This window comes from Apus apus, chromosome 1, assembly GCF_020740795.1.
Source record: "Apus apus isolate bApuApu2 chromosome 1, bApuApu2.pri.cur, whole genome shotgun sequence".
Taxonomy (NCBI): domain Eukaryota; kingdom Metazoa; phylum Chordata; class Aves; order Apodiformes; family Apodidae; genus Apus; species Apus apus.
The window spans coordinates 22,221,387-22,233,766 of NC_067282.1; the positions used below are offsets into that span (position 1 = coordinate 22,221,387).

Genomic DNA, 12,380 nt, shown 5'->3' on the forward strand with positions numbered 1-12,380 from the left:
GTCTAGAGATGAATAACAGCATCTATTACACAGTCTGCATCTTTACTGTTTCATACAGAATCTTTTTTTTATTTTTCTGATTTTAAGTAGATAAAATACTGCCAGAACTAGGACAAAAAGTCAAGCTACTTTTACTGTACTGCAAAGCTGACTAAAAAGTGCCTGCTTTGGTATCTTTCATTCGGTGAGATTTTATTTTCACATTGAAGAAAACGTCAGTAAGCACAAATATCCCAACACAGGAATGGCAGCAGGTACAGGAAAGACAGTCCTGATCTGCAGATGCTGTGAGCACCTTGTCAGGATCTGACAAGACATCAGATGAGAAGCCACAGCCTCTGCTCTCCACACCAGTCACTTCTGCACTTCCTAGTAAAACCAGCTCTCCTCCCTTGGAGCGTTTCTGAACACAAAGCTCTTTTCACACATATAAACTGTACTCCTATAAAGAAATAAGCTCAAGAACTGCAGTTGTAAAAGACTATCAGATGTTGAAATTCAGCACCTGTATCCAGGAATCAATAGAGCCTCAATATGACAGTCTGCAAAATCCCAAAGTGCCAGGAGCAGCATTATTTACAGCCAGCCTTTGGCTGCTGGTGCTGATGCCCAGATGCTGTGGCACACTGCTTTCTTGCCCAGCCAGACTGCACTCAGCCCTTCTTTCTCCCCCTCTGCTAACCGTGCTACCTTTCCCCTTGGAAACAGGCACCTCTCTGCCTGCAGTTCTGCTTCCAGGGAGCTGAATATACCACCTTTTATTGTTCCACAAATACTTTATTTTAGTTGTGGCTGAAAACATATTTGACATATTTGGCTGAGCTCTGCAATTAGGGATTCACACACGTCTAATCTGAGCCTCCTTGGGCAGACGAGCGTGGCCACAGAAGCTCCCACGCCCAGCCCCTCGCTCCCTCCTGCCCACGCTGCTGCCGGCCTGGCTGGGGCTGCCCAGTGCCAGGGGCTGCCCACTGCTGCCCCACGTGTGGCCAGGGACACAGAAGGGCCATCAGATCTCAAAGTCTTCTCATTCAGCAGAAAATCAGCTTCAGACTGTCATTTTGCAAATTCCACTGGCTTTCCTCAAGGAAAGGTCTGGAGAGCTGGGGAGCGCTCATAGCTGGGAGAGTCCACTACATTTGTGTGTCCTTAATGTTTTTATGCAGCAGGTCATCTCTCTCCCCCTCTCTCACGTACAACTGCAGCATCCTGGAGGTGCAGAAATGTGAGCCACTCACATTTAAATACTTAAGAGGAGTTGAAAAGGTGAGTTGTGCATTAGATACCAATTATTTTGTGCTCTCAGAAGCTTCATTATCTCCAGGCTCTTCTGTTTGCAGTGACCCACCAATATGAAAGTTATTTTTGCCTTCATTTTTCATTTTTCCACCTGAGAAAAGGGAGGTATCTCTCCAGGTTTTGCCTACAGGAATCAGGAGGAACTGTTCAGGTTTTCCCTGGCAGCAGCTACATTTTACCCTAAGGAGAATGAGAGGAATCTCTACCTGTGCTTTCTGTTGGCCAGATCATCCCTTTTGGAGCACAGGGGAATACCCACACTTGCCCTGCAGGCAACTATTTCCAGCAGAACTCTTACCTGAAAAAAGGGAGTGGATTAACTTCTGCATATCAGTTCCCCCTCCCAGGAAAGGGGGGGGGGAAGTTTTTTGCTAAAGCAAAGAAAGGGGAGTAAAAAGATCCAGACACCACTACAACAACCCAACATCTTTAAGACCACACTACCTGAAGCAGCCCATGGACTTGTGTGTGCAAGCCTGGCCATGCCAGCTCCTCCCATCCATGCAGGGAGCATAGCCCTACACCACTGACAGGACAGCCCTCATCAAAGGCAGGGTGGGTGTTTGGCAGGCAGCAAGTCATCACACCTTCCAGCTGCCTCAATTTCCAGAGACAACAAGATGATTGGGAGTGCCTGGCTGCAGTCTCTGGAGCTTAACCATTAACTTCCAATGGATCCAAATAGCCAGGCACAGAAGTGCATACGTGATATTTAACATTAACTGAGGTCTCCTCATAGCTTTTAACCACCAGGCAGAAGAAATACTCCTCTGAAGACTGAAACAACCCATGTCATGCCCACCCCCTCTCCAGTCCCCACCTGGATGAAGCCAAGAGGGTGGCCGATTTCTTTGCTGGCTGGCAGCAGCTGATGGGTCAAGGAGGCAAAGGAAAGCCACAGGTCCTCAGATCTGGTTTCCTATAAGACCTTCTGGAAGGTCCCCCATCCCGCTGGTGGCAGCATGTCTCCAAGAGCTCACAGAAGCATTTTGCCCCAGAGGAGGTACCAGCTCAGGAGTCAGTGCTGGCCTTGGGGATAAGGGGGAGGCAGCAAGGCTCCTTGGTAGACAGGCTGAGCATGCAGCACTGTGGTGATCACGGTCAGGTTCTGAAACTGGGGCTGGAAGCAAAGATGAGCAGTTGTGCGGCCACGGGACTGGTAGAAGCAATCTGCACTGACTGCACTTCCCCAGCAGCTCTCCAAGGACAGGGCTGGCTCAGGGTGTCCCAGCCCTGCAGCTACATCCCAGCCTCCCAACAATGAGCTGAATATAATTCTCATCATTGCAATCCTCAATATGGTAAAATAGCACTGGCAGCTGAGCAGCCTTCAGGGAAGTCCCTCCAAGGGCAGCTCAGGGTGCTAGAACTGTTCTTGGCAGTCCCAGCCCTGCTCTGCTGTGACAAGGAGCACCAGCAGCTGAGAGGAGGAGCATGGCCAGGTTCCAAGCCACCTCCTCACCCTTCACCCTCTCTTTCCCTACCCATTCCCTGTGTTCTCAGGGGCAGCCCCATGCCAGTGTGGTACTCACCTCAGCAGCGTGGCAGAGCTAAGAGTACTCCTGACCCACATCTAACTCACACTATTAGACCTGGAAAAGCATGGGTTACAGCCTCCCTGCTGCAGGAGGGACAGTAGCTCTTACCAGTTTGATTACCAGTGAGCTCTTTGCTGCAACACTCAGTCTTGCCCAACTTGAAAGATGCAGATGCAGCTGAGGCCAGTGTCATGAGTTGTGGGTCTGCGCTTAGCGTGGAAGCACAAAGCATGTTCCTCTCCTCTAGGTAGTTCAGACTGTCCCATCAACAACTGGAGCCATGGAGGAGTCTTGTCTGCAGCTCAGCAGGGACTGCTGTAGAGGCACACTGCATCCACACTGGTGACATTTTTTCCAATCCTTGGTCTGGACTCCACTCAGTAGAGCAAGTGTCCAGTGGTGATCACTGCTGTCTGCAGCCAGAAGCACCTGGCTGGGACAAAATCAGAAAAATGGGAAGCTTGAAGACTTTGGAGATGAAGCCAGAGACAGCCCTTGCTTAGAGGACAAGAAAAATTAGAGTCTGAGGCAGCCTTCATATTTTTTTGTTTAGGGAAGGCCTTTCCTTGGCTGCTGGCAATCAGGGTGATCAGGAACCAAACGACTTGGTTGACATCACTTAGTTAACTCAAGCCTCTTGCCTGTTTGCTTTCCAGAAGAATTCCCACTGAATTTACTTCACTGAAGGGCAGAACCCTCCGAGCTGCTGGTACAGTCACATGGATTTGGTAGAGTTCCCTTGCCTGGGCACTTGCTGACTTGCCACGTTGACATTTCCTCCCACTTCAGACCGATGTGCTTTTCATCCCCCCCGTGCGTGCAGTTGTGGCGCTGACTCTGGGCTCAGCAGGGCTGTGGGGTGTCAGCCCTGCCAGCTCCACTGCCCACTACAGCACAGCCCTAACCTTGGCAGCACTGGGGCTTAACGATCCTTAATTAGGGACCTGTGTGAATTGCAGATATTAAAGAACTGAAACTCAATCTTTCTTTAATTTAGCCAGCACAGGTAACAGATGCACATTAGCACAGATATCAACACACATTTCCCTGTCTTGGTCTGGAAGTACAGTATTATCCATCCAGCATAGCTGACTTCATCACGGATTTAATTTTATTTTACTATTTATTTTAAAAAAATCTAACCTCCTCGGGTAGTTTCACTCTGCTATCCCGCCCCCAATGACCAGTGGAAGATCCCAACACCTTTAGCTACATCACCCTGGCAATTTGAGTTACCACACTCTGGGCAGTGGTCACCTCTTGCCCACTGCTGCTCTTTGTGGCATGGATCACTGCTGGTAGGTGAATTTTGACCAGCCATGTAATGAATGGTTCATCCTACAGTAGGCACCTAAAACATCTCCCATTATTTCTTCCTGATCTTTAGTTCACAGAATAGATGAAAACACGAGAAGAAAATTGTTCCCGATTTCATCCCATTACCCTGCCTCTCTATAAAAACCAAAACAAACAGCTGACAAGTATTTCCTGGTAGAAGACTCGAAACATTTACTACCTGTAAATTCAGTGTCCTCTGAATTTATAAAAGCAGGGTGCTCTCATCCGGCACCACTCAAGAGGCATTAACCTCTGCCCTAAGGAACTGCATGCAGTTCACATTCTCCACCAGCTGAACACGGTACCTCGTTCCCTCATGCCTGCTCCAGCTAAGCACAAACATTCCCTTGACTCTGACCAAAAGTTCTTCTCGTGAAGCAGCAGGTTTGTACAGATAAACTCTGACCAGGGTACACAATATGCTTGTCCTGTACAGGCTGGGGCTCATGTTATGCAGATGCTCTTACATAGCAGAGTTAGTAATGTGCCAGAACTACTTTTTCCCTAAGAGTTGGGCTTTTCATTTTAAGTTAACAAAATGGACTAGGGGGGTGATCTTACTCCTGTACTCAGCACTGATTCAATTCTGGGCCCTTCACTACAGAAAGGACATTGAGGTACTAGAGTGTGTCCAGAGCAGGGCAACAAACCTGATGAAGGGTTTGGAGCAAACGTCTTACATGAAGTGGCTGAAGGAGCTGGGTATGTTTAGCCTGGAGGTAAGGACGTTGGGGGGAGACCTTATGGCTCTCTACAGCTGCCTGACAGGAGGCTGTAGTGATGTGGGGGTTGGTCTGTTCAATGAAGTTACATGTGATAGGACAATGGGTAATGGCCTCAAGTTGCACCAGGGGAGGTTTAGATTGGATGTTAGGAAGAATTTCTTCAGTGAAAGGGTTGTTAGGCAGTGGAACAGGCTGCCCAGGGCAGTGGTGGAGTCACCATCCCTGGAGGTATTTAAGAGTCATGTAGACATAGTACTTAGGGATTTAGTTTAGTTAAGGACTTGTCAGTGGTAGGTTGATGGTTGGACTCCATGACCTAGAAGGTATTTTCCAACCAAGGTAATTCTGTGATTCCATAAAGTCTGAAGGACAAAAATTACTACTTTGTTCAGAAAAAGTTTGGCTCACTTATTATGATGATTCTGGAAATTCTATAAATTTTCATTGATACAATGATCCATTTTTCTTTTAAATCTTGCTCAGCTCTTCTCCTCACATTGCTGCTGGTGGAAGTGAGTGCCATTGACTTAACGAAAAACATTTCTATCTGATTTGTATTCATCACCTCTGATTTGAAGACAAATGTAAAAACTGGGCCAATAAATGCTACAAGAAAAAAATAGAAGTTATCCACCCATTTTCTCTGTGTTAGTCATAACCACAGCTATTTTAATCTCTCATTCTCTTCATTCTCTCTGTAATACTTCTGCTGTCTCATTATTTTTATCATTTTCCAAGCCCTAAGGAACTTGCAATATAACATGTTTGCCCACGATGCCCTGAACTCAGTTCTGGACTAATCAGATAATTTTAAAATTCCGAGCTGTGTGAGTACTTTGCTCTCTCTAACTACGCTGTCCCTTTACATTAAAAACTGAACCTCATTTGTCACTGTGCTCCATTCCATAAGCTTGATAAGGTACCACTTTAATTTCCTTATTGACTAAAAAAAACCCACCTTATCGATTTAAAAACAAGAGCAGAAGTCAATCATAACTAATGGAAAAAGAGATCATAGAGAGGTATTTCTAATTTTACAGTCTAGTATAATAAATTCGTAAGCAAATTAGCTATTACATTGTAACCCTCTCCACAGTCATGTACACATGGTGCAGAAGGACAAGGATGCTGCTGCCTTAGGAGGATTTCTAACAACTTACTATCATGAACCATATATTATTGTCAGCTTCTTGAGTAACAACAAAGACCTTTTACTATGCGCTGACAATAAGCTTGCTACTGACAAGTTGTAGCCAAGGCAGAGTATCTACGAAGAATCTAAGTACTTCAGAAGCAATAAAGAGGGTAGGAACTTTCCTTTAAGAAATTGACAGACCTTGGCATTTCCCCAGATTTAAGCCCAGGAATCCCATCAGTTTCCATGCTGCAAGTGCTGTTAATAGTCAATTCAGACCACACACGTAACTCAGAATCTGCTTAGGCTTACCTACTTATCTAGCATAAAGTCAGAGAGTTTTAGATGGAGAAGTAAATCCATCTTCCTCTTTGCTTCCTGAAGTAAGATTTGCATAACCAATCTTATCAGAGCACACAGGGAACCACAAAACACACAAGCTTTACTTCCTCAAAGAGCAGCAGCAGAAAATCCCAACTTCAGCCAGCCCAGAAACATCTGCCTTCCTTCTTACTTGTGAAAAAGGAAGGTCCTTCAAAGTGCCATGCATTTCTCTTCTAAATCAAATCACTTTTCCTCCTGTTACAAATGCAGCACACCAAGGAAAGCGGACTGCAGAGATCACCACCGTGTTAGCATCAATGCAGCAGCCCCTTAGCAAAGCCTTTAACACTACAGGAGCCACACCTTCTTCCCTCAGCAGCTGAGCTAATCCCTAAAACTGTTTCAACAGCCATAGTTTTGCTATCATTTAAGACAGAAGCTACAGAAGTTACTTTCACTGCTACAAGGTATTATTCCCCATATGTGTGAATATTAATTTCTGACTGCTAACATACACAATGGTATGGGAGATGGATGTGGTCCCTTTGTGATATTTCTGACTATGAAGGGCTCCAATTAATTCTCTCCTTCCCTCATGGTGTCTATTAACTCATCCACTGGGAAAACATGATTTCTATCTAACAGTGAAAATCAAACGTCAAACTCTTCAACATACTATCCCATCATCCAACAGCCTGACCTTGCAAAGACTTAGCTTTAATCTTTATGGGCTGCAAGTATCCTCTTGACTCCAATCTGCTTAGAAGAGAAGCACGTGCATGAACTTTAGCAAGGCTGAAGGATCTGGGATTAAGAGCTACTGCTTTTGTTCTGGCAAATATGCAATCCACAATACAAAGCATCCAAGGAAAAAGGTAGGAATCTTTTAGCAATTCTCCCCCACAGTTTTCCACCCGCCTCACACAACAGAAATTCTCTGCAATGGGCAGAACTCCTGACAATTTGCAGGAAAATTAAGGCAACGGTTCTACCCACTTTCTGCAGGAGTTATTTTGGCAAGCTCAGGCCTTAAAATGCCAAGGAGCATTTCAGGATTTGCTTGGACACGCACATATATGCATCTTATTCATCTCAACAAAAGGGAACTCCACATACTTGGCTATTCAAGCTTGCCAAATATTTTACTAGAAGGTACTTGATTTTCATGTATTTATACTGTATTAAGTACCTAGCTACTTTTTCAAACCAAGATTACATTTCAAACATCCATTTTTCAAAATCCATACATCTGAAAGACTTGATAACTAAGAGAACATGTCCTGCCTCAGCCTGTTCCTTTATCCTGCATTGTCATAGCCATTCCACACCCAAGCCTGTGTTACTTAAGCGCTCAGCATTTTGGAAATGGGAAGTTGCATTTTTTAGTTAAAGGTTATATAACATGCTCCTAGTAGCTTTCTCAAGCTGATGTTTATCAAAATTTCTAAAAAAATACAATAAGGTGTGTGTCCCTACTGTTACTTCTTTAGCAACTAAACTGCATAGCACAAGGGAATCCACCCCCTGCCAAGATTGGTTTATACATAATGTTGTGATCTCAGCTCCCAACACCCTACGAGGTATGTGTATGTTCTTCACTATAAGTAACCGAAGACATCAAAACTTGCAGTACAAGTACATAACTTGTGTGAAGTCCCCCAGGGTGTGACACGGCTGCGCACTCCAACCGCAGCTCTCCCTAATGGCATTCTTCTCCAACGGAAACCAATCAACCAACCAACACCTGTGGGCCACCTATTTTGATGTAAAGAGAGTGGAAAAAAAAAAACCCCACTAGCCATTTCCAGCAGGTTTTGTCTCCCCTCTTTTTTTTAATAAATAAATTGAGAGCTTATTTAGTTTCCAAATTACAAAGTATTATTAAAAGTAGTTAGAGACCAGTTACAACCCTTAAAACACCACCAAAATGCACTACAATATTCTTTTATTTAGTTTACAGAAGAGTCTATCAGTACAGGTTGCAGAAAGAAAATGTTTAGTGCTATTTACAATTTGTTTTAAAACTCTGCTCTATACAAATTTAATTCTGATCAGTATGAACAATATTTTTGTAAATCTACTGCATATAAAGCATTTCATCAAAGCAGTAACAATGAATAAAATAACCTGATTACATTTGAATGATGCCAATCATTCGAAAAAACGATTACACAGAACATCTGTAAGAGTTGTGGACACTTAAGTACAGACACAATGTCAACCTGTGACTCATTTTTTTTCAAAGGCTAAAGCTATTTATATGGAATATTGTTCTATTATACTACACGCCAATCTATATTTAACTTCTATAGTTATGTATTTTATAAGATTTTTATTAAATATATTCTACACATATTTGTAATTTCACCCAGGAAGAATTCCTCCCCAGTGAAAAAATATAAAATCTTTTATATTTTTTTATTTTTATTTATTTTTATTTTTTACAGGTTTAGATGAAACTAGCTCATGCTTTAGTGCTGTGCAAATTTCTTTAGCATATCAACATTTAAATTATTGATATGAAATAAACGAATGGCATCCTTTTAAACTATGTATGCCTTCAAAAATCAGCTTCTGATTTTATTACAATTGCAAGCACTAATATCAAATGCAGATTACGTAAAGAAACAAAACTAGTACTATGGCAGAGGTTTTTTCTTTTTGCTTTTTCAACTTTAATAATTTTTTTTGAAGTTTCTAATGAGTAAGCATGACAGTGGACACTAAGGTACAGGTGAGAAGATGACTGAAAAACACCAATTGCCAATATTCAAGTACATAAAATTGATTAGTAAATAATGTTTCCTAACGTTTTATGCACAATAATAAAAGCCTATGAACTACAGGAAATTACCCCTCCCATATTAAGGCTAGGAAATGCACTCTCTGCACTTGTTTGTGCTGTCTCAATAAGCACTCAACTAACGTAGGAGATCAGAGTGCAACGCAGTAACGAAATAATCCGTTTCGTCAGCCCTCCCCAGAGTGCTTTTAAATTACAGGCACATCATTTGTTTTTTTGTTTGCTGCAGTGAAAATATATATAGTTAGACTTGGTTTAGTTAGTATTCTGTGCCAGTTAGGCCACTGAGGTTGACTTAGGTAGAATTGCCGTAACAGCTTTTCCTTTCATTTGGCCATAAGTGAGATTGTTTTAATTATAGATATACGATTTTCCAGTGTTGCAATACACATTGTAGATTATTATTATTAGGTGTCTCAAATATTGTTAGAGATTGTTGATGAGAAATATACTGTCAACCACACTTAGTGCAAATTGCATCTAATAAGCTTGACTGGTTAGATCCGGTTAATGGAGATTTCTGTGGTAGCAAAGTGATTCCTGCTATGGAAAAGAACACACTAAATTTTCTGGAGACTGAATTCTTTCAAGAACTGATGCACTGTAAGATTATTCAAAAAACAAAAAGGAGGAATTAAAAAAAAAAAAGAAAAAAGAAAAGTGTTCATAGATCTTTCTCTTAAAAAAAAAAAAAAAGACTAATGAGACAGTGTTCGTGTAATATTTCAGTTCCACGGATTTACAGACAGGCTCTTCCTACAGGTGTCTGAAGCAGGGTAGGGCCTCTTCTATTCCAGCAGCATGAAAGACAAAGACTATATTACATCACACTTAGCAGGTAAAGCTAACAGGGTTACAGGATTACACAGCAATTGCTTTCTCCAGTTTTTTCACGGTTCCTCTGACCTGTGGAGCAAGAAAAGAGTTTTGCTTACACTCCATTTCTAAAACAATTGGGTTGGTTTGTGTCTGAGTATGATTGATACAAACTTTTAAAATTATCTTTATAAAAAAGATAATTATTATAGACATGCTTACATAACTGAAAAGTAAATCAGGAGTAGATTTTAACAATAAAAATGAAAGCTTCTAAGGTTTAAGTAAATGTCTGCATTTTACAAAATTGGTAAAACCATAACGTGAATTTCTTAGTTTTCTATAAGCAACATGTACAAAAGCATTTCATTACTTGCTTCACAAAAGACCACAGAACTTGACTTTCTTCTACAATGAATCACTCAAAAAGCCTGGAAGAGATCTGACTGCTTTGCCATGTACTTGAAGGAGAAACAGCTGTAGTGCCCAGCTTACCTTGAGAGTTTGGCTCTGGCAATGTCTCTCTAGCCACCAAATGCATCACTGTTGTTTTGCCAAAAGGAAGTTTTAATGCTGCAAAAGGAGAAAGGGAGATTTATTGATAGATTACAGCAGTCTTCTTTCTTCAAAACACCCTATGGAAGCTAACTATAATTGGATTACCATCTGCTCAAGAGGTCATACTGCTAGGTTTCAGCTGCTTGCTAAGTAGATTTAGAAAGGTGTTTCTGGCTAAATTTTTGTAGATCAGGGTCTTGGGACCTGATAATAATCACTTAAGACATTGTGTTATTAGAGACATGATATTCCTGTTAGGAAACATAGCTTTCCTCTACTGAGTACAAGCAGAAGCAGGCATCCATGCCAAGGCTCAGGTGCTAAGCACTTTATTAATATGGATGCCAAAAAGTGGCCAACTCAGCCACTAAATTGTTACTGCTGATACATCAAAACACTGAGCCACTACTGCAAAACAGATCTATATAAAATTTACTTTTATCCATGATACAGATTTTGTGAAATACAAAACGCCTGCATCTTGCCTTTCAATATTAATCTGTAACATCAGCTGCATGTGAAAAATATAAAATGTAAAACATTTTAAATCAGATAAGGCAGTTCTCACAATGCTGCCTTTGTGGGCTTTAGTAACACAAAATAACAGTACTGAAGCTTTTCTCAATTTGTTCTGCTTGTTTCTGAAACTAAAATTCTAAAATTATCATTTTCACATTCTGATTTAAGTAGACCAACACAGTGCTATATTTACGGTTTTTGCAATGTAGTATAATATTTATCAAAACTTCTAGTCTCCTTGAAAAGATTCTCTGTTGCCCATTATATTTACCAGATTCCCGTTGCCAGATTAAACATTCTGAACTTTTATATACTCCAATTATTTATATGGGAGCTATTTTTACAAGTTCTTTACATAACTTTAATCATAGGAGTTGGAGAGAGGAAACAAAACTAAACACCTTTATAAATTTTCAGAGAAAGGTAAGATAAAGATGCTATGTCTAAATTTCATCCCCTCTCCCATAAAGGAAAAAAAGTTAGTGATAAATGTAATAAGAATTTAAGCCTAAGTACAGAAATAATTCTGGCTTGAGTAGAATTTGTCCTCTCAAATCCAGTTTACATCTTCTGATTTCACAAACAGTGCACCAAGGTATTTGAAGTGAAAAATGCATAATGAATGTCCAATACAACTGAAGGTAACTGAAGAGAAAAATGTCTCTAGTTCAGTCACCACAGCACAGGGTCAAAACCGAGTAATACAAAATAAATCAACCTAGCATTGGATTACTACATGTATTCAGTACAAGGCTAGCCACAACACTGCTACTAAATGACATACATCCCCTGTGTGTTGGTTTGAAAAAATGCAAGTTGTGATTAAAACACAGGTGTAAGCATATGGAGAGATGCACAGCTCCACAAGCTACTCTGAAGAGGCTGTACATTGGCAATTGCCGTATCTATAGACAGTCAGATCTGAAAGTTGCTTGGTTTACTTGAAGCACTGCCTGTGCCTGCAACTAGAAGCTATTGATAGCTTGAAGTCTGAAAAGGATGAAGTATTTTGTGTTCTTGATTCTGTGATACAATTGAAAACTCTACAAAGAGGATATTAACAGTCTGTTAAACTCAATGGAAAAGGATTGTCTTGATGGAGTGAACTCTTAAGAAGCAAAAAGAGCAAAATATTACAAACTAATCACATTAGGGACATCTTTCATAGTATCAAGACACTTGAGGAGACTTGATTAGTGAGCTGTGGATATTAATTATTTACAGTAATCAAGTAAAAGTATGCTAATGTTTCAATTAACTAATTTCAGTTAGTAGTTTGCATAGTTCACACAAGTTCTTATTAGCAATTTCCAGCATCTTGCCTG

General features: G+C 41.2%; 1 protein-coding gene across 1 annotated transcript in view; it reads right to left on the minus strand.

Annotated features, from left to right (window-relative positions):
- Positions 1-8,287: 8,287 nt before the first annotated feature.
- UBL3 (ubiquitin like 3) overlaps positions 8,288-12,380 on the minus strand; it is a 56,711-nt gene continuing 52,618 nt past the window's right edge. Inside the window, exons 4-5 of the mRNA XM_051626751.1 lie at positions 10,474-10,551; positions 8,288-10,068 (exon numbers count right to left, since the gene is read on the minus strand). Coding sequence (XP_051482711.1) covers positions 10,016-10,068; positions 10,474-10,551 — 131 coding nt within the window. The 3' untranslated portion in view covers positions 8,288-10,015. The remainder of the gene's footprint in view (positions 10,069-10,473; positions 10,552-12,380) is intronic.